This window comes from Mustelus asterias, chromosome 6 (assembly GCF_964213995.1).
Source record: "Mustelus asterias chromosome 6, sMusAst1.hap1.1, whole genome shotgun sequence".
In the NCBI taxonomy this organism is placed as follows: Eukaryota; Metazoa; Chordata; class Chondrichthyes; order Carcharhiniformes; family Triakidae; genus Mustelus; species Mustelus asterias.
In genome coordinates this window covers 92,237,494-92,260,012 of record NC_135806.1, presented here as the reverse complement: position 1 = coordinate 92,260,012, position 22,519 = coordinate 92,237,494, and the positions used below count along the sequence as shown (strand labels likewise).

General features: G+C 41.1%; 1 protein-coding gene across 3 annotated transcripts in view; it reads right to left on the bottom strand.

Moving 5' to 3' along the window:
- The window catches only part of chd1 (chromodomain helicase DNA binding protein 1), a 171,391-nt gene that overhangs the window by 99,115 nt on the left and 49,757 nt on the right, over window positions 1-22,519 (bottom strand). For all 3 annotated transcript variants that reach the window (XM_078214725.1, XM_078214727.1, XM_078214726.1), the window contains exons 3-5: window positions 17,028-17,238; window positions 15,827-15,931; window positions 12,246-12,319 (exon numbers count right to left, since the gene is read on the bottom strand). In XM_078214725.1, coding sequence (XP_078070851.1) covers window positions 12,246-12,319; window positions 15,827-15,931; window positions 17,028-17,238 — 390 coding nt within the window. The remainder of the gene's footprint in view (window positions 1-12,245; window positions 12,320-15,826; window positions 15,932-17,027; window positions 17,239-22,519) is intronic.

Sequence of the window (22,519 nt, the reverse complement as noted above, 5' to 3'; positions counted from 1 at the left end):
ACTCTCTAGTTGGGCTATCTACATACTGTTCCAAAGAACCTTCCAGTACGCATTTTACAAATTCCTCCCCGTCCAGACCCCCAGCCCTAAGCACTTTCCAGTCTATACCAGGGAAATTGAAGTCTCCCACTACAACAACCCTATTTTTTCTGCACATATCCAGAATCTCCTGACATATCCGTTCCTCCACTTCCCGTGGGCTGTTGGGTGGCCTGTAGTATACCCCCAACATAGTGATTGCACCTTTCCTGTTTCTGAGCTCCACCCACAGCGACTCATTACACGACCCCTCTAAATTGTCCACCCTCTGCACTGCTGTAATATGCTCCCTAACTAATACCGCTACTCCCCCACCTTTTTTAGCCCCTCCTCTGTCTCGCCTAAAACACTTATACCCCGGAATATTCTGCTGCCAGTCCTGTCCTTCTTTTAACCATGTCACCTGGGAAGCCTGTAAGATCCTTGAGCTGTCAAGGGTGGGGACATTCATAGTGCTGTGCAATCAGGCCCAAAGTTCAAACTTAAAACTATCTGCTCCTGACATTAATCCAATGTTGCATGCAAACTGGAATAAGCCAGTGGGAGAGACAGGCTGAGCACTTCAACCCTCATGTTGGCTTTGATCAACTGCTAACATCTTCAACTTACTAATATTCTGTGCTGAATGTAGCAGACATAACAGGAAACCAATAATTCCAACAGCTCTGGTTTAAGGTTGCTTATAACATGACTCATCCCAAATGCGACTCAACTGATATCTGAAAGTATCTTCTTTCTATGTGCCTTTTACAAATTTTCCCAGCAAAGACTGATACCTAACACTTTCTTTCGTAAGAATGATGTCAATGGGAAGGTTTAGCAGCTGGAACTGTTTGATCAGTTTTTCAGCATTGTCAGAGCCAGAACTATCCCTGTGTACAATGAGACTGCGTCAAATGTGGTAATAAAATAACCAAGGGGTCCTTGGTTTAACATCTCATGTTAAGTCCCTAGAGTGGCTTTTCATAGAGGTAAATGTCATCTCTGATCCAAAGTAGATAAACTTCAGCTGACTCCCAAAAACGTCTGCCATTGCAGTTCAGAACAAAGTTTAACATAGAACGAGAAGGTATCACAGTGCATATTTCCTAAGGGAGATTCTTCTATCATGCAATGGAAATTTACTATATGTGTGGAGATTACTGAAATTAGGGGACTTATTTTCAGTGTGATCTAAAAGTTTTTTAAAATTCTTGTTCAGTAAAATTTATCATAGAATAGAATAAAATCCCTACAGTGCAGGAGGCCATTTGACCCATCGACCCTGCACCGACAACAATATCACCCAGGCCCTATCCCTGTAACCCCATGTATTTACTCTGTTAATCCCCCTCGCATTAAGAGGCAATTTAGCATGACCAATCCATATAATCGGCACTTTTTGGAGTATGGGAGGAAACTGGAGAACCCGGAGGAAACCCACGCAGACACAGAAAACGTACGAGCTCTGCACAGTCACCCGAGACTGGAATTGAACCCGGGTCCCTGGCGCTGTGGGGCAGCAATGCTAACCACTGTGCCACTTCAATTGTAATGCTTTAACTTGTGACAAAATTATTTTGAATATGTAGCACTTAATTAACAGTGACTTGATTTTAAACACATTTATGGAAAAGGATCAGGTTTTCTATTTATGTTTAAATTCTCACCACCACCACCTCCAGGGTAATTAAGGATTGACAATAAACGCTGGCCTTGCCAGCGACAGCCACATGCCATGCGCAACTTTTTTTAAAATTTCAAGATTATAGGTCATAATAGCAAGGCTGCATTTATTACCCATCCCCTGTTCCATGAGTTTGAGATGGGCTTTCTCCTTGAAGAGCGTTTGTCCTTCAGCTGATGTTCTAATAGTTTTGAGTCAGCAATGAAGTAATAATGGTACATGCCCAAGTTGGAATTATGTGCAACTTGAAATTGACGTTTTCACGCCATTGCCAATCTTTTGCTTTGTGGTAAAAGTGGACTGCCTTCAACAAATACATTTGATTTTTTAAACTTTGTTCCAAGGTACAGTAGTATAGGTAAGTGGCATGTTAGGTCACTTCAGGGGACACAGGTTGTCAACAGTGTAGCATGTGTACTATCTCACAAATTACCAGCTTTCAAAAATTCCATTGCACAACTTGCAACTAATTTTTGATTGGTTATGGTACTGGAAGGGCACAGTATTGCCTCATCCTTCCCACCATTCAACCCTCAGGTATCTGCACTCTAATTCTGCCCTCTAAAGCATGTCCAATTTCAATAGGCCCATCAGTGACTCCCATGCCTTAAGCTGTTTAGCCTCAAGCTTCAGAATTCCCTCCCTAAAACACTCCATCTCTTGGGGCCTTCCTTTTTCTCACTTGCATGCTGCCCCTTGAAATTATCCAAAAAACGCACCATTAGGTATAACATGTATAAATCACAACACCCAGCTCGACCTTATGATCACATCTCTCAATTCCCCCACTATCTCCAAATTGTCAAATTGCTGATCCAATAACCATGATCTGAAATTTTCCCCAACTAATAATGCGAAGACCGATACCACTTTCAGTGTCTGCCACAAAATCAATTCCTTAGCACCAACTACACCCTCACCCTACCAACTCTCTCATTGAACCGGACTGTTCACAACCTTGTTTATTATACCAGACCCTAATTGAGCTCCCGATCACATATCCTTGCTGTCACAAAAGGTGCTTATCTCCACCTCTGTAATTTCACCTGATTTCAGCACCTGCTTCAGTTCAACTTCTATTGAAACCCTCATCCATGTCTTGATTATTCCAACCCTGCACTCCTGGTCAGCTTGCCATCTTCCACCCTCCACAAACCTGAGATAACTCAAAGCTCTACTGCCTACACCTTAACTCGCCCATCACCCCAAGCTCACTGATCTACATCAGCTCCCAGTTAAGCAACACCAGGTTTTTTTCATTCATTCGTGGGACATGGGCATCGTTGGCTAGCCAGCATTCATTGCCTGTCCCTAGTTGCCCGAGGGCAGTTGAGAATCAACCACATTGCTGTGGCTCTGGAATCACACGTAGACAAGATCGGGTAAGGACGGCAGATTTCCTTCCCTAAAGAACATTAGTGAACCAGAACCAGACGGATTTTTCTGACAATCGACAATGGTTTCATGGTCATCAGTAGATTTTTAATTCTAGATTTTTTTATTATTGAATTCAAATTCCACCATCTGCTGTAGCGGGATTCGAACCTGGGTCCCCAGAACATTAGCTGAGTTTCGAAATTAATAGTCTAGCGATAATAACACCAAGCCATTGCCTCCCTTAAAATGCTTCAGTCTGTTTTCCGGTCCTTTCATGGCCTCATCCCGCCCTATCTTTGTAACCTTCTCCAGTCCTAGCCTCTTGCACATCCTGATTGTAATTGTTCCATAACTGACAACCATGCCTTCAGTTCCTGGAGGTTATATGAGCTCTGGAAATCCCTCGAGTTTTATTGAACACAACATTTTAGGGAGCAAGTTTCAGAGTTCCACTACTGTGTATGGTAAAAGTGTTTCCATATTCCATCCAAAATGGCCTTGCTCTCTAGTTCTAGGTTCTGCAGCAAGAAGCAATAGTTGCTCTGTATCTAACTTATCAATTCCTTCATCCTTTTAAATACGTCAGTTGGATTATCTTCAACTTTCTAAACACAAGGAAATCCAAGTTTAATTTATGTAACCCGTCCTTATAATTTAACCTTTGAAGCCCTGGTATCATTGTGATAAATTTGCACAATGCTTCCTTCCTATATCATTCCTACAGTGTAGTGGCCAAAATTGAACACCATACTCTAGCAGGGTTAACCAAAGCATAAATGTCTTCCCTTTGAATTCCGGCCCCCTTGAGATGAAAACCATTACTCCGTTAGCTTTTTTGATGACTTGTGTTCTAGCTTTTACTGATTTATATACCTTATATTGATTCTTCTCTGGCTTATGGGCATCAGTGGCAAAGGCAGCATTTGTTCCCCATCTCTAGTTGCCATTGAACTGAGTAACTTGCTAGGCCATTTCAGAAGGCAGTTAAGAGTCAACCACATTGCTGTGGGTCTGAAATCACATGTAGGCCAGACCAGGTAAGGATGGCAGATTTATTTCTCTGAAGGACATTAGTGAAACAGGGTTTTTGAAAAATGATAGTTTCATGGTCACCATTACTGAGACTAGTTTTCAATTCCAGATTTTAATTAAATTTAATATGGACACATGAACACATAAAAGCCCTTTGCTCATCAGCAATTCAGTCTCTCGCCTTTAAAGTATTTTGATTTGACTTTCTCAAATCGAAGATGTATAATCTCTCAGTTCCACACATTAAACTCCATTTGACATAGTCTTGCCCACTCACTCAGTTTATATTCTTTTGCAGTTTCCTGTTCCCATCAGTACATTACAGTGTCTTCTAACCTTATGTTCTCTGAGATTAGTACTTAGAGGTTTGCAAGCTTATAGCGACAAGAAAAACTGGAACCTTTTCCAAAATAATCCAGAAAGCTAAGAGATGATCTACCAGAGATTATGGTGGTACAGCTTTAAATGGGTGCAGTTAGGGTATCTATACATTTCACTCCAGAAGAAATTATGCAATGTATCATGGATTCAAACTTAGTCCCATTTTGTTTTGAGGAAGCTACCAACACAGATCTGCACAAGTCTCCCAACCGTGTAACACTGCTATCAATTTCCCAAATCCTTAATAAATGAACCTACGTATTTTTGCTTTGACCAATCTTTTATGGGTGGTTGATAGTGCCAGCGCTGGAGAATGTTTCCTTTTCAAGCACACTATATGCAACCTGGTGCCAGTGCTGCTAGTATAAGTTTAAAACCACTCAATCAAGGCAACGTGTGTGGTCTCAAACTGAAGATTGCTGTGCAGAGCCTGAGAGTTCAACAGGCAGGGACAATGTGTCGAGAGGTTCAGAGCTAGGCAGTGTTCAGTCAGGGAAGGAGAGTAGCGTGGATCAGATCCGATTGATGATGGGCAAGGGAGGACAGAGAAATACCGCAGAAATCGGGCCAAGAAACCTTGCAAAAACGACAGGCAAAACAGAGTTGATGCAAGTTGGAAAAGACTTCAGCACCATGGTACGTACTCACTGCAACTGAGATTATTGGGCTGAGCTTCAGAAATGCGCACACAAACGGCAACAGCGCCTCTCATCCCAAGCGCTTAAACCTGAGCAAAGGACATGAAAGGGGTACGAAAATAGTATTGGCTAAAGTGAACTGGCAAAATAGGTTAAAAGGACAGTAGAAAAGCAGTGGCAGACATTTCAGATGATATTTTCTAGCTCTCAGCGAAGATATATTTCATTAAGAAAGACTGAGAAGGATGCACCATCCATGAGTAACTAAAAGTTAAGGATAGCAACAAATTGAAAGAATAATCAGACAATACTGTGCATGTTAGTGGTAATTCAGAAGATTGGGCAGATTTTAGAAATCAGCAAAAAAACGCAGAAAAATTAAGGGAAATTAGAGCATGATAGAAAGTTAGCTAGAAGAAATATTGAAAAAGATGGTAACGGTTTTTTACAAATATTTAAACAGGGAAAGCATAACTGAATGTTGGTCTCTTAGAGTGAGAGACTGGGAAATTGATCATGAGAAGCAAGAAAATAGTAGAAGACACAAAAAATATCCCAAGTATACTTGACGTAAAGGGGAGGGAGGAATTAAAAACAATCACAATACTGGAAAACTATCAGAATTTAAGGTTGCCAAGTACCCGAGATCTGAGGGCCTGCATCATTGGGTGTTAAAAGAGATAGTAGATGCATTAATTACGATATTCCAAAGTTGACCAGATTCTGGAAAGTTCCACCCAGCAGATTGGAAAAATCACTAAAGTAACATCTCTATTCAAGAAAGGAGGGAGAGAGAAAGCAGAAAACCATAGGCTGGTTAGTCTAACGTCTGTCAGAGGGAAAATACTAGAACCCATTATTGTGATATTTAGAAAATCAGAACACAAATCAGGCAGGATTAACATGGTTTTGTGAAAGGGAAATCATGTTGACTCATTCATTAGAGTTCTCTGAGGAAGTGACAAACAAGGTGTGAGAAAGGCATTTGATAAGGTGCCACAAAGGTACTACACAAAATAACAGCTCATGGAGCAGGGGGTAACATGTTAGCATAGATAGAGGATTGGTTAGCTAATAGGAAGCAGAGAGTGGGGATTAACTGGTCACTTTCAAGTTGGTAAGCAGCAACTAGTGGAATGCTACAGGGAGTTTCAACTATTTACAAGCTATGTCAATTACTTGGATGAAGTGACTGAATGTATAGTAATCAGATTTGCTGATGGCACAAAGATAGGTAGAAAAGTTGACAAGAGGACATAGAGTCTTTAAAGGAATTTAGATAGGTTAAGTGAATCAGCAAAAAAAATGACAGATGGGGCACAATGTGGGAAAATGTGAACTTGGTTTACTTGGGAGGAAGAATTTTTAAAAAGGATATTATTTAAATGGAGGGAGACCACAAAACTTGACAGTACAGAGGGATCTGGTAGCCGCAGTACATGAACCACAAAAAGTTAGCTGAAGCATCAATGAGATACTCAAAGATGGACAAAAGTATGAGTCGATTATTACAGGTCAACAAGCTCACAGGCCTGGTGTGCAACCCCATCCATCGACACTAACCAAACACAAGAAGACATGTGGAAGGTGTTCATTTTAGCATGCACCAGAAAGATGCACAGTATTCCATGATTACTGCAAGGCATGTGGCAAATAGGGTCACTGGCAGCAGCAATACCTAAAGTCAAAGGAGCTGCGAGGAGTCCTACAAAGGCTCAAGCAGACGCTAAACAAGCAATGCCTTTGAGCAGCAACAATGCTCATACCAGAGAAAACATACATGAATTGGCAGACAAATGGGCAATGCATTGATGATCAAGATGCTGCAAGGCACGGACATTCCGCACCATTCGTGTCTGAGCACACGGATGTCATTACACCTTCAGAAGTATTTGCTATGATTCAGGTCATCTGTGCTCAGTCAATAAACATTCGCCATTGGCAAAAATAGACAGGTGCAAGTGCCTTTGAAAATCCTACAAGCAACCTACCCACAGAAGTGAGAGGCCATGGTAACACCAATATAGTGGCTTTGTAATTCCATATTTAGGATCCATCATGCTAGTCATTTTGGGCACCACAGATATTCTATGTAGTAGAAACCAATGGCCCAAAATGGCAGGTCAACCAACATGTCTACTCATTCTTGGGCCAAGATTTCTTCCGACCTCTTCCATGGCCACGGGACTGATTCCAGTTGTCACTGATATTTTTTTTCAAGTATCCTATCATCCATCAATTGCATGATACTTCAAGTACAACTGTAGTGCACACGCCAAGTGCTATTTTCAGTTATTTTGATGCATTCAGAGAGATAATCTCAGATAAGTGTCACGAATTCAGAAATATGAGAGAAGTGGGGAATATCACACTATTTCAACTCCAGATCTATTGGCATAGCTGAAAGGATGATTTGTATGGTAAAATAGTTAATTCTAAAATGCAGACAGAACAATCAAGATCTACACATTGCAATGCTACACCTTAGAGCAGTGGTTCCCAAACCTTTTCCACTGGGCCGCACTTTCGGAATAAAAATTTGCTCGCGCCACACCAAATTTTTTATTGATAAGAAATACATTCAAAAACAAAAAAAACAACTCCTAGCAGTGCTTGATTCATAACATAGAACACAACTACTTTATAATATGATCATGGGACATCCAGAAAGTATAAAACAATGCAGCTACATAAAATCATGATTCATTCCCAAAATATACTTATAGACGAGCCTCTTACATATGTAACCTTAAGTAAGTATACAAACTCAATGAGAGGTGTGAACTTGTTTTTGTCAGGTAATCTCATTTATATTAGGTCTAATTTGAGACAAACAAACTTTCATCTCCTCAGCAACACAAAGAAGCCTTTCTCTTTTCTGGTCTTTGATTTTGTCAGAGCTGAAAATCCCTGTTCACAACAATATGTCATGGCGAACTGTAGAAGAATAGCTCATGCTCTTGAAGAGAGGCGTGGAGAGGGCGGCACGGTAGCACAGTGGTTAGCACTGCTGCTTCACAGCACCAGCTCCAGGGTCCCGGGTTCGATTCCCGGCTCGGGTCACTGTCTGTGTGGAGTTTGCACATTCTCCTCGTGTCTGCGTGGGTTTCCTCCGGGTGCTCTGGTTTCCTCCCACAGTCCAAAGATGTGCGGGTTAGGTTGATCGGCCAGGTTAAAAATTGCCCCTTAGAGTTCGGAGATGCGTAGGTTAGCGGGATTAGCGGGTAAATATGTGGGGGTAGGGCCTGGGTGGGATTGTGGTCGGTGCAGACTCGATGGGCCGAATGGCCTCCTTCTGCACTGTAGGGTTTCTATGATTTCTATGATTCTATGACTGTTTCTGGTTGTATATCCAAAAAGAGTCCAGTGGCATACTCCCGTGTTTCATTTTCAAGGTGCGATCACTCGAAATGCAGGCCATTTCCTCCTCCTCATCCAATATCAGACCTGAACAGCTGGAATTCGCAAAGGGGTCTCTAACCCAGTCGAATTTTTCTGTAGACAACGATGGGAAGTAATGATCAATCTTTTCTACCAGTGTTGCAAGATGTTCCTGGATGAGGCCGTACAATTCATTGCTCGTTTTAAAACTTTTTACCAGTGGGAACATTGAGGTTATGTTGCATCGCTCTTCTGAGCCAGAGCTGAAGCTTTTTTTTGAATGCAGTTAGTCTGTCTGTAGTTATGAGGATATTGTCATCACGGCCTTGCATACTGGCATTGAGCACATTCAACCGGGAAAAGATATCGGCCAAATATGGCAGCTTTGCACACCAGTCATTGTCATCCAGTTGGTGGTACAATGGGTTCCCTTCTTGTTCCAAAAATTCTCTTAATTCGTTCTTCAGTTCCAACACCCGATTTAAAACTTTTCCACGGGACATACAGCAAACCTCCGAGTGCAGAATTAGGCATTGAAATTTTGATTCCATGTCTTAGCAGAGTTGAGCAAATAACCGCGCCTTTAGTGGTTTTGCTTTGATGAAGTTCACAATGCGCATAGTCTGATCTAGAACCAACTTCAAATCAGCTACAAGGGTCTTGGTGATTAATGCCTCTGTGTAAAAAACAGAGTTGATATTACATCTGGATTTTTCTGTTTGATGAGTGCCGCCAAGCCTCTCACATTCCCCATCATACATGGCGCTCCATCCGCACAAATTCCAATACAAGAATCCCATGAAATCTCAACTTTTTCCAAATACTCAGACAAGGTTTGGAAAATATCTTGTCCTCTGGTATGTTTTTCAAGTTCCTTGCAAAATAGAAACTGTGATTATTTTGTCATTGTGAATGAATCTGATATTAGGCAAGCAACTCTGCTTTTCCACTAATGTCGGTCGATTCATCAACTTGAATGGCAAATTTAGAATTCTTCATACTTTCGGAAACACGCTTCTCAATATTAGCTGACATATCAACTATTCTTCTGCGAATTGTACTATCAGACAAAGGAACTTCCATAACTTCTCGCTCAGCACCATCACCAAACAAAGTTTTCACAATCAAGCTGCAGGCAGACTGAATCAATGTTTCAGCTATTGTATGTGGGTTTGTCTGTTGAGCAATCAATTCAGCCACTTGGTAAGATACAATCTGCATCTTACCTGAGACTGTCATTCGTTTTTTGAAATATGATCGTTGGCATTTCTGCTGTTCCAAAAGCCTTTCAAAATATTGAACATTCTTATTTGCCAGATTTCCATGTTTTGACAACAGATGTCTTTTCATCTTGCTTGGGACCATATTGGAATTGGAAAGCTTCTCACCACAGATCAAACACATAGGCCGAGGTATGTTTTCATCTCCAATCCATGTGAAACCGAGACTCAGATAGCTATCCATACATTGTCGACAAACTTTCTTTTTTGGATGTTTGCTTGGGCCTGCTACTGGTGTAGAATTAAACAACTATTCTTCAGCACTCTGTTCGAACGGCGATTCTGGATCACAACGCGGACTCAGATCGTCCTCAGCATCACTTGATGCTCTTGCTCTCACTTTGGAAAAATATCTATCCATGTTTAAATGTTTCTTTGATTGTCCTTGAATCTTCCCGCCACACTTGCCATCCTCTCTCGCCGCACCAGTGTGGCGCGCCGCACCCTTTGGGAACCACTGCCTCAGAGCAACATCTCTAAGAGCAACTATTCCATCACCGGTGGAATTCATTTTTGGCAGACCTGTGTGAGCAAATCCATCTGGTTTTCATCAATGTACCCTTTCAAAAGCCAGAGAAGAACTTTTGGAAGAAAAGGGAACAACAGAAGACATGCATGACAGGAATGCAGGCAGAAAGTTGCCAAGTTTAAAGATAAGACAACAAGCTCAAATTCAACATCCCACAGAAGGTACACAACCAGCTGAAGTGACAAAAATATGTACAAAGTGGAGGTCATACGATGTCATCATATCCCATGGAGCAAATGTGAGATGGAACATAGGACAAATGAGAAAAGTACCAAATCCCCAATTTTTATGGAACTCCACTGCATCCAGGACAAGATCCAAGGGAAAATCCAAAGCAACATCCAAGCGTAACACTCCTTCAGACCACTATGAGAAAATTCAACAACCTCAAGCTTACATTACAGTTACTAAGTCAGGGCATATAAGCAGATCACCAATACGCTTCAAGGACTTAAAAGTCTATAAGTTTCTTAACTTGTAACTCCGCATTGTGTAAATAAGCATTTGCATACATTGCAAATGATTATGGTTATTCGTAAGAGGAGCTATTTGAAAGAAAGGTAAATGCTGTGTACACCTTTAAGTGGGTATTTATCACTAGCGGGGAAATGATGCAATGTGTCATGTGATACAGACTGTCTCAGTTTGTTCTGGTGACTTTAACAAATCAGATGTATCCAAATTCTCCAACTGGATAATACTGCTACAGACTTCCCAAATCCTTAATAAATGAACCTACATATTTGCGTGTTAACCAATTCCTTGTGTGTGTTTGGTGCCATGAAGTTTACTGGCTAGGAGAAGAAAAACACAACAGAGCTGTTTAAAACACCGGTATTCAAGGAAGTAAATGGTTAGAAAAATATTTCCTCCAATCAGTGAGAGTAACTAGGGGTTCAACTAGGAGTTGAAGAGCACCACAAACGGATGAAGGAAGAAATTCTGAAAATGTAATTTAGAGGATTGTGAAGACATTGAACGCTCTACAGAAACAGTGTTGGAAGAAGAATGCACAATGGCTTTTAAAGTAATTCAAAGAAAAAGATCAAAAAACTTTATGGAAGGACAAGGGATGGAATTAAATGGACAACTCGGAGGGAAATGGTGCAAATGCTACAATCTAGCAATTCTTTCAATCAAAGATTTCTCATTGAAATCACATATTAAAGGGCAGTTTAAAATTTAGTTATCTTCAAATTGAGAAATCTACAGGAAATGTCAAAGTCATGGTGTAGCACACAAAGAAATGAACAAAATAAGACTAAGCGATTACAAGTTTGGCTTTAATTGCCCGTTAACTGAAAGACAAAACAAGGCAGAGAAGAGGTTCCCTATTTGGAGGTCTCAGGAAACTGAGTTACAATACAGTCAAGCTACAATGTGGAAAAGGACATTCAGTCCAACCAATCGGTGTTAGCACTGATCCATACAAGCGAATAAAAGCTCAAAGAGGAAGAATACATAAATTTATAACTTTGGTGTTGACAATGATAAAGAAGGTGGATGCAGTAATGACTACATCAGAAGCATTGCAAACTTTGTTTCTGTGTTGCCAATGAGGAGTGATGGGGGTAAAGGAAGAAACAAAAGAGACAAATAGAAAACAGACAGCGCAACAGAGAGAAGCGAGACACTGGAAAGAGCACACAACGAACAGAGTGGATAGAAGAATTGCTTTTCAGTTGTATTTAGAGCACCGGTTTTTTGGAGACCTCACTCAATGCATCATAGGAAATATTAATTAATGATCTCTGTTTATATTCATCTGCCGTTCTACTGTAAATCTTATTCAAAATTAGTTTCTCCAGACACTGACTTCAGTAAACTTCCCTGCAAATATGCCCTGCTAGGAACATACCATGTGTGAAAAACAATAAAAGCCACAATTAACCATAAACAAAACAACTGAAATGTTGGCTTACTCTCTGCGTTTCACATGTTTGGCAGTGTTCTCAGAGGATGAGTCATCATCAGAATCTTCACTGCTTGATGATTCCTGCTGAAACAAAGTACAACGTGAAATAAATCTGTTCAAATGTACAAAGCTCAACAGTTACAAAAAAGATTTTGTGAACAGTTATGAAGTCAATGTTACTTTCACCCATTTAAATTATATTGCAAAATGACAAGACAATATGTGGCAGAAAGAGAGAGAGACAGATTTTTTAAAAAAGTTTATTTATTAGTGTCACAAGTAGGCTTACATCAACACTGCAATGAAGTTACTGTGAAAATCCCCTAATCGCCACACTTCAGTGCCTGTTCAGGTACACTGAGGGACAATTTAGTATGGCCAATACACATAACCAGTATGGTCTTTGGACTGTGGGAGGAAACCCACACAAACATGGGGAGAACGTGCAGACTCTGCACAGATAGTGACCCCAAGTCTGGAATTGAACCCGGGTCCTTGGCGCTGTGAGGCAGCAGCGCTAACCACTGTGCCGCCCACTACTTAATTCTAAAAGAACAATTTATTAAACAGCAGGATCGAGTTGAAAAACATCTAACTTAAATCTAATTTGATTAATTGTTATCCACAGCAATTACTATTTGGCATACTTCAAGGTCAATTTCCATCACAACCATGCTGCAGAACAAAATAATAATGAAATTTGAAAAAATATCAAAATTCAACAACTGTGACTGAAACCTTGGACTTTTTATAAAGCAATAGGGGATGGCAAAATTTACTGAGCCCCTGTTTGCTACCATTAGAGGCATGCTGAGAAGGCACTGGGGATATTTCATAACATTTTAAGATAAAATCTTCAGACGTCTCTGAAAAAATTAAGTTTGCATTGTTTACACCATGACCTTTTGTAAAATTAGATATCAAAGTATTATCAGACTGTGTTATTTGTTACTTCTCAGAAAACCACTACATTACTGCACATAGTACAGGGGAGACGGTGGTGTAGTGGTAATGTCACTAGACTGGTAATCCAGAGGCGCAGGCTAATGCTCTGGGGACAGGGGTTCAGAACACACCATGGTGGCTGGTGGAATTTAAATTCAATTAATAAACCGTAAATTTGGAATTGAAAGTTAGTTTCTGCAATGGTGACCATGAAACTATAATCGATTGTTGCAAAAACCCATAAGGTTCACTTTAGAAAAGAAAATGTGTTGTCCTTAACAGGTCTGGCCTACATGTGACTCAAGACCCACTGAATTGCCCCCTGAAATGGCCAAGCCAGCCACTCAGTTCAAGGCAATGGGCAACAAATGCTAACCTGGTCTGTGACATGCACATTCCATGAAAGAATAATGAGAAAATAGAATGGGTTTCCAGTAGCTTTCACAGTTCCTTCATTACACCTAGTACTGGATACCACTGTAACTGCAAATAAATGGAGGGCAAGAAAAAGACAAAGCAGACCACAGGATGCTTGGAATTTTCATGAAAAATAAATTAGCGTGGTCCCATGATTGCAAAAAGGGAAGGAGACGGAATGTGGGGAACTACAGGCCAGTTAACAGTTTAACATCTGTTGTCAGGGTAATGTTAAGAAACTATTCTTAAAAGAAGCTGTAGCAAGTCACTTGGATAGGTTCAAAAGGTAATCAGGTCAACATGCCTTTGCAAAAGGGAAATAATGTTTCACCAACTTATTGGAGTTCTTTGAGGAATTAACATGTGCTGTGGATAAAGGGGATGAGGTGAATGTAATGTACTTAGATTTCCAGGAGGGTTTAATAAACTGCCACACCAAGTTATTACAATATAAAAGCTCATGGTACAGGGGGTAACATATAGTCATGGACAGGAGATTATCTGGCTAACAGGAAGCAGGCATGAATTAATATTTTCAGGTTGTCAAGGTGTAGTGAGTGGTGAGTCACAGGGACCAATGCTGGGACCTCAACTCTTTACAATTTATATAAATGACTTGGAGGAAGGGATGGTTGCCAAATTTGCTGATGACACAAAGATAAGTAGGAAAGTAAGTTGTGAAGATGACATGTATAAGGAGTCTACAAAAAAGATATAGATAGGTTAAGTGAATGGGCAAAGATCTGGCAAATGGGAGAATGTGGGAAAATGTGAAAATAAAAAAGAATAAAAATGAAGCATGTTAGCTAAATGGTGAGATATTGCAGAACTCTGAGGTGCAGAGGAATCTGGGTGTCCGACAGCATAAATCACAAAAAGCTAATATGCAGGTACAGCAAATAATTAGGAAAGCTAATAGAATGTTATTGTTCATTGCGAGGGGAAATGAACATAAAAGTAAGATTATGCTTCAGTTGTGCAGGGCATGAGTGAGACCACATTTGGAGTACTGTGTACATATTGGATACCTTATTTAAGGAACAAAGAACAGTACAGCACAGGAAACAGGCCCTTCGGCCCTCCAAGCCAGTGCCACTCCTTGGTCCAACTAGACCAATCGTTTGTATCCCTCCATTCCCGGGCTGCTCATGTGACTATCCAGGCAAGTCTTAAACGATGTCAGCGTGCCTGCCTCCACCACCCTACTTGGCAGCGCATTCCAGGCCCCCACCACCCTGTGTAAAAAACATCCCTCTAATATCTGAGTTATACTTCACCCCTCTCACCTTGAGCCCGTGACCCCTCGTGAACGTCACTTCTGATCTGGGAAAAAGCTTCCCACCGTTCACCCTATCTATCCCCTTCATAATCTTGTACACCTCTATTAGATCTCCCCTCATTCTCTGTCTTTCCAGGGAGAACAACCCCAGTTTACCCAATCTCTCCTCATAGCTAAGACCCTCCATACCAGGCAACATCCTGGTAAACCTTCTCTGCACTCTCTCCAACGCCTCCACGTCCTTCTGGTAGTGCGGCGACCAGAACTGGACGCAGTACTCCAAATGTGGCCTAACCAGCGTTCTATACAGCTGCATCATCAGACTCCAGCTTTTATGTGTTTTGGAAACAGTTCAGACAAGGTTTACCAGGCTGATATCTGGAATAGGCCGGCTGTCTTACGAGGAAAGGTTGGACAGGCTAGGCTTACATCCACTGGAGTTTAGGCGACTTGATTGAAACATGCAAAATCCTGAGTAGCCTTGACAGAGTGAATGTGACAAGGATCTTGCCTCTCTAGAACTAGGGATCACTGTTTAAAAATAAGGGGTCAGCCATTTGAAACAGAGGTACCAGTTTTCTCGCATCTCTTTGGAACTCTCTTCCTGAAAAGTGGTGGAAGCAAAGTGTTTGAATATTTTTAAGGCAGAGGTGGGTAGATTCTGGATAACCAAGGGGGTGATAGGTTATTGGGGGTAGGCAGGTTGCAGATTTGAGATTACTATCAGATCAGCCATAATTTTATTAAATGTTGAAGCAGGCTCGAGGGGCCTTCGTATGATTTGATGGCCAATTTGAATCGAATGATTCTGCTTCAGTGTAAATTCCCAGGTTTTCTATAATGCATCGCTAAAAACTAATTGCTGAAAGTCTTATCACAGTTCAATATTCACCAGTTCTAGTGAAATAAAAAGCCTCTCAGCCGCTATTTTTAATCAAATTTCAAACCTCTGAACTGTTGTTTGAAGAAAGGTGTTGTTGTTGTAGTTGCTGCTGCTTCCTTATCATGGCAGATCGCTGCACAGCTAAAATACTTGGATTGGATTTCCAAAACTGCAACAGAAGGGGGAAGGAGGTCAAAATCCAAAACATACATTCATGATCCAAACTCTTAGCGTATCAATAATAGTGAAATTCAACCCTCCCTCCGCATACAATTTGGTATGTTTGCAAAATTTCAAGTCAACAAGTTTCTTTTTGAGCTCTAGTGTAAGGCATATTCTTGTCTTCCTGTTTTAATAACAATCTAACAGTTAATGTAAACAATTAAAATGTTCCTTTAGAAACATAGAAAACAGAGGCAGGAGTAGGCCATTCCCCCCTTCTAGCCTGCGCCACCATTCATTATGACCATGGCTAATCATCCAACTCAGTAACTTGGCCCCACTCCCCTCCCCCATATTCCTTTGATCCATTTAGCCCCAAGAACTGTATCTAACTCCTTCTTGAAAACATTGTTTTTTTATGGTCGAGGATTCCACAGGCTCACCACTCTCTGGGTGAAGAAATTTCACCTCATCTCAGTCCTAATGGTCTAGCCCGTATCGTCAGAGTGTGACCCCTGGATCTGGACACCCCCACCATTCGGAACATCCTTCCTGCATCTACCCTGTCTCGTCCGGTTATAATTGGCTCAATCTCTCCTTGTATGTCAGTCCTGCCATCCCAGGAACCAGTGTGGTAAGTAAACCTTCTCTCCACTCCCTCTTTAGCAAGGACATCCTTCCTCAGATAAGGAGACCAAAAGTGCGCACACAGTATTCGAGGTGTGCTCTCACCAGGGCCCTGTATAATTGCAGCAAGACATCCTTGCTCTTGCACTCGAATCCTCTTGCTATGAAGACCAACATACTGTCTGCCTTCTTTATTGCCTGCTGTACTTGCATGCTTACCTTCAGCGACTTGTGTACGAGGCCACCCAGGTTTCATTGCACAGTCCCTCTCTCTCAACTTATAGGCATTCAATTATTTTATTCTCCAATTACATATTTTCTGTCCAATTGTAATTTATCGTTTTTTGTATTAAGCAGACAACATTGTGCGGAATTCTAATAATTGAGATGTGTCAACTGCAATTTCAAAAACCATTTCTTAAAATCAAAATCAAGACAAAAATATGAATTAGTTATATAGCACTTATTGTATTCACCTCTGCTCCGTCAGTTTTTGGAACTTTGCTCTCAACAGGTCTCTTTCCTCTGGATGAAGACGTGTTACTTTCGGAACCTGATGAATCGGAATCAGATTGGCTGCCTGAATCTGATCCACTATCAGAGTCACTGGAGTCATTGCTATCTGATTGGCTGCTGCTTCCATCACTGCTACTTCCAGAACTTGAGCCAGATTCCTTGTCCGACTGGCTAAAAATAAAATGTGAATTTTACTAATACATATCAGCATATGCACACACAACTTCATCAAATCTTCTCCGCTATTAAACATTGCCTACTATTTGGAAATAGATTTCTGCGAAAAGGGTTGGAAACAAGAATAAAATGTGCATTCATATGACATAGTTAAACAACCCAAGGTACTTCATAGGAATGTAACCAGAGAAAAACTGACAAGAACGAAGGTGCCCGATCAGGAAACCAAAAGCTTGGACAACAAGGTAGTTAGTTAGCTTCAAGGGGAATTTTAAATGCAAAAGAGGTAGAGAGGGTGGAGATTTAGTGATGGAATTCCAGGAATTAGGGGCTGGACGTCTGAGGATACAACCATCAATGGTAGAGTGAAAGAAGCAGAGGATGTCAAAGATAACAGAACTGGAGGAACACAGAGTTCTCAGTGAGTTGTAGGAAGTTATAAAAATAGGGAGGACAGATTTGAACACAAGGAAAATAATTTTTAAAGTCAAGGTGTTCCTGGGTGGGGAACCAATATACGTCAATACACATAGTTGTGGCTCGCGAACATGACAGATGCAAGTCGGGATTTCAGCAACAGAGATTGGATCAGGTTAAATTTACAGAGGGTGGAAGATAGGAAGCTGGCTCTAGCTGGACATGGAATTTGTGGTACAGAGGACAGACAATGGCTACAGTTTCCCCAATGTTTAGAAGCATCATTGCATCCAGGACTGAATATCATACAAGCAATCTGACAACACAGAGGCAGTGGAGGAAGTCAACAATGGTGAATCTAAGGTAGAGTTGGAAGTCAACAGATACACACATGATGGTGGGGGCAGCATATTCACAAGAAGTCAGAGTGGGTCAAGGAAAATGCAGGGCTAGGAAGAGAAACCATTGCCAAGATTCTCTGGCTACAACTGAATAGCTAAAGTGCGGAACCAGGCAAGACAGCTGCACTCAGCTGGACAATGGAGGAAGATGGCATGGTGACTTGTGTCAAAGGCTGCAGACCAGTACAGGAGGAGAGATAGTCCATCAGTTAGACACAGTGCCATTTGTGACTTTGAATCAGGGCTACTTCAATGCTGTGGCAAGGTGGAAACCTGTTTGAGGAGGTTCAAACATAAAGTTGCAGCAAGATTGGGCACACGCTTAGGAAGTGAGAGCATGTTAAATGACTTGAAAGAAAAGGGTTGGAGATTGGGTGGCAGTTTGCAAGGATGGATAGGATTTACTTTTGAAGATGGGGATGAAGACTGCAGATTTAAAAGAGAGAGGTATATTGTGTGAGGAGACAGTACATCATCAGCTAGCATGGAGACCATGAAGTGAAGCAGATGTTTAGTGGGAATAGAGTTGAGAGAACAAGAAGTGGGAATCATGGACAAAATGAGCTCTGAGAGGGCATACGGGGAATTGGGAGAGAAACTAGAAAAAGATGCAAGCTCTGGGGTAGGGAAGAGGGAGGCCTTGGGGGTACACAGGCTTAATGGAAAAGGTTTCAGAGACAGTGAAACGGATGGCCTCAATCTTAGAAAACATGTCCATAATCTCCTTGTTATCAGGAAACTTTTAGCTTACGGGATCATTATGCAAATTAAACCAAAGGAGGGCAAACACTTAAGCAGCATGGTTTGTGACTGGAATATCAGTCGTAACTCAAAAAACTTAACCAACTGACTATCCTTGTCTGAATATTTATATTTTCTACATAAAACATAACATGAACTGCTTTAGAACATATGCCTTCATAAGGGGAGAGATTATTTCTGAAGATACATCCAACAAAGCGATCAGCCCACAAAGAAATGTTTAAATAAGAGAAAGGAATAAATGATTGCCTTCTTGGAGAGAAGGCAAGAGGGATCGTTACAGGAAATTCTGTGGGGCTGTATTTGTATTATAGAAATATTATTCTAGTTACCTATAAGGAGGATACAGATGAGGCACATGGAAAAGCATGATATATTTGGGGGGGAAAAAAACATACCCATGGCAGATAAAGAGTCACAATTCAGAAATGGCAGCAATGCCTGAAGGCCTAACTGGTGTCTCGCTTCCTTATTGAAACTGTATGACACATAGAGCAGAGGAGACTGTAAACTTCTGGATGGAGGAAACTAGAGACAAAAATCATGAATCACATAATAATCAATGTCAAATCCAGACTTGATTATGCCAATGCTTGTTTTGCTAGTCTTCCATTGTTCATCCCCCACAAACTCCTACTTGTCCAAAACTCAGTGGTCCATATTTTGTCCTGCACTTAAACCCACACGCAATTCCATCCCCAAAAAGAGCTAGACTGTCATTCTATCTGTAATTTAAAATCTGCCATCATTTTCAATGGTTTCGTAGTCCCACCCACCCCCCATCCCCAACATTTTCCAGCTATATAAACCATCCTCATCCCCTCGTTTTTTTCTTACCACTACAGTCTCCTGTCCATCCCACAATCCTTTATCACTTCAGACCTATTTTATGGAACTTTTCCCTTAAATTACTTTGCTTCTCTAGTTCTCCGTTATCCCTCAAAATCCATTGTTTGCAGTCGCTGTCCCAACCTCCTCTTGACAGTTCTACAGTTATTCCTTCAGGATTCCTTTGTAAAGTGGCTTGGCTGTTCATGGTACTATACAAGTGCAGGTTCGTGCTGGAAAATGCATGCCTTGTAAAGGGAACTTTCTTGAACATGAGGTTCTCGACTGAACTGCAAATTTTTGAAAGTAAAAAAATATTCCAATTATTTCCAATGTCCCTCCACGTCAAGGCCATAGTTAAGAAAGCCCATCACCACCTCTACTCTCTCAGGAGGAAATTCGGCATGTCCACTATGACTCTCACCAATTTTCATGGATGTACCATAGAAAAGAGTCCTTTCCAGATGGATCATCGCTTGGTATGGCTCCTGCTCTGATCAGGACCGCAAGAAACTACAAAGGATTGTGAACGTAGCCCAGTCCATCTTGCAAACCAACCTCCCATCCACTGACTTTGTCTACACTTCCCGCTGCCTCAGAAAAGCAGCCAGCATAATCAAGGACCCCTTGCACCCAGAACATACTTTCTTCCACCTTCTTCCATTGGTATAAAGATACAAAAGTCTGAAATCACGTACCAACTGACTCAAGAACAGCTTCTTCCCTGCTGCCCATCAGACTTTTGAATGGACCTACCTTATACTAAGTTGATCTTTCTCTACACCCTAGTTATGACTGTAACACTGCATTCTGTACCCTCCCCTTTTCTTCTCCCCTATATACTCTATGAATGGTATGCTTTGCCTGTATAGCGCAAGAAACAATGCTTTCTACTGTATACCAATACATGTGACAATAACAAATCAAAATCAATGCTATATGCAGAACAAATCGGACACGAACAGATTAAGCATGCAAATGCATGACTAGTGAAATGCAGAAGGAGGACGAGTTGTATGGATTCCTAGAACATGAGAACAAGTTCTGGGGTGAGCAAGTCAATGACGTGAGCTAGTCACCATTCAAGTTAGATTGCTGCCAATACCTTTCATTTTAGCACTACATTTTTAAAGCCAATTGTACTCAACATGCAGAGTATACAAGTAGCAAGGATTGTTAAAATGCATATTTAAAAACTACCACTCTAAATGGACTGTAAAAAATGACAATTGAAAAAGGGCAAGATGAAGGAAATCTCTAAAAATGTAAAGACGGTAGCTTGGTGAAGTGAGAAATGGAAATAAATACCGCAGCAGAAAACAAATAGAATGAATGAATGAATCATTTTTTCATGATTAGCATAGCTTTAATACATTACCTACTTTTAACTATGTTAAGATGGTGGGGATGTTTCATAATTTTGTTTAGCGAATCCTCTTCTGCCTCTAATCATTTACAAACACACAGGCACTCTTTGAATAGGTAGGGAAAAAAACCTTGGATCAACGTTTCCCTCAACACGTTCTGGTTTCTTAGTGCAGTGGTTCCCAACCTTTTAAATCATGGCATACCTCTACACAAAAAAAAACTGAGACACACCTCCTGTTTTCTCGGTCTTCTTCCCTTACTGGGAACTTCATTTTTAACTTCTGCCTGCCCTCTTGCCTGTTTTTAATTTAACCTCTCCCCGTCTCTCTCGCTTCTCCCAGGGTTTTTGCGCCCTTTAAGTTTCACTTCTTGCGAAGGCGCTTGGGGCCTTTGTCTTCAGCTCCAAGTACCATTGGTCATGAGCATGTGTGGCTCTTTCCCAGCCAGCACAAGTGGGAGAGGCCCAAAATTCGGCAAATCATGGAGGTGCCAACCACAAAGCGGAGGACGAAAGTTAGTTTTAGTTTAATTATATGAATTTTGAATCTTTTTTCATGGCACATTTGGGAGGGTTTCCATGGTACACTGGTTGCGAACCACTGCCTTAGTGTATCATTCAATGCAGATACAGGTGATCACATTATATTTTGGGACTTGGGTAATTTGTTTCATCAAAAATGCATTTTAATTGACCTTGGAATGGGGTTAACTGCAGCAAAACAACATTTATTATCCATTCCTCGTGTCCTGAGGGTATTAAAAGTCAACCACATAATGTGGGACTTGAATCACATGTAGGCCAGACCACATGGTGGAGAACCGGGCAACCTCTCAATAGTTTGGCTGCTTTCAAGGTAATTGTTATTGGGTAGCAATACAAATTAACAGATTTACTGAACTCAAATTCTCAGCCTGCCATGGAGAGGAGGAATTGGAGGGAACAAGGTGAGCTTTCACCCTGGGGAAAGCGAATGGAAGCAGAGGTTGAGGTAGCAATGGGAGTGAAGGGAGTGTAAGAATGGTCATAGACGGCTGATAGATGAAGTAGTGCAGGTAGGAATTCACAAATGATTGGGGAAGGGAGGAAATGGGAGTTGAAGGTCACATTCTTTGCACAGCCTATACCCTTGTGCTCGTCAACTCCTTTCCCCACCATAATCACTCATGTTCCATTTGAAAGGAAAAGGGGGAAATGGAGGTGGGCAAAGAGGAGCAACGAGCAACTTAGGAGAAGAAAGATATTGAAGAAGAGGCACCATAACAGCAAAGGAAGATATCTGAAAAAAGAAAATGGCCACATTCAGACTTTCTGTACGCAACGTCACAGGAAATTGACTATTAAATTTGTTGTGTTTCATCATAAATAGTCATGTTTAGCTTCTTCCCAAATATAAAATGCATTATAGTGCATGCGCTACCCATTAGATGACGTGCAATAGGAGTTTAAAATGCTAAGAATGTTGTATCTCATTTGTAACAGAATTCACCATTCGTGTGTC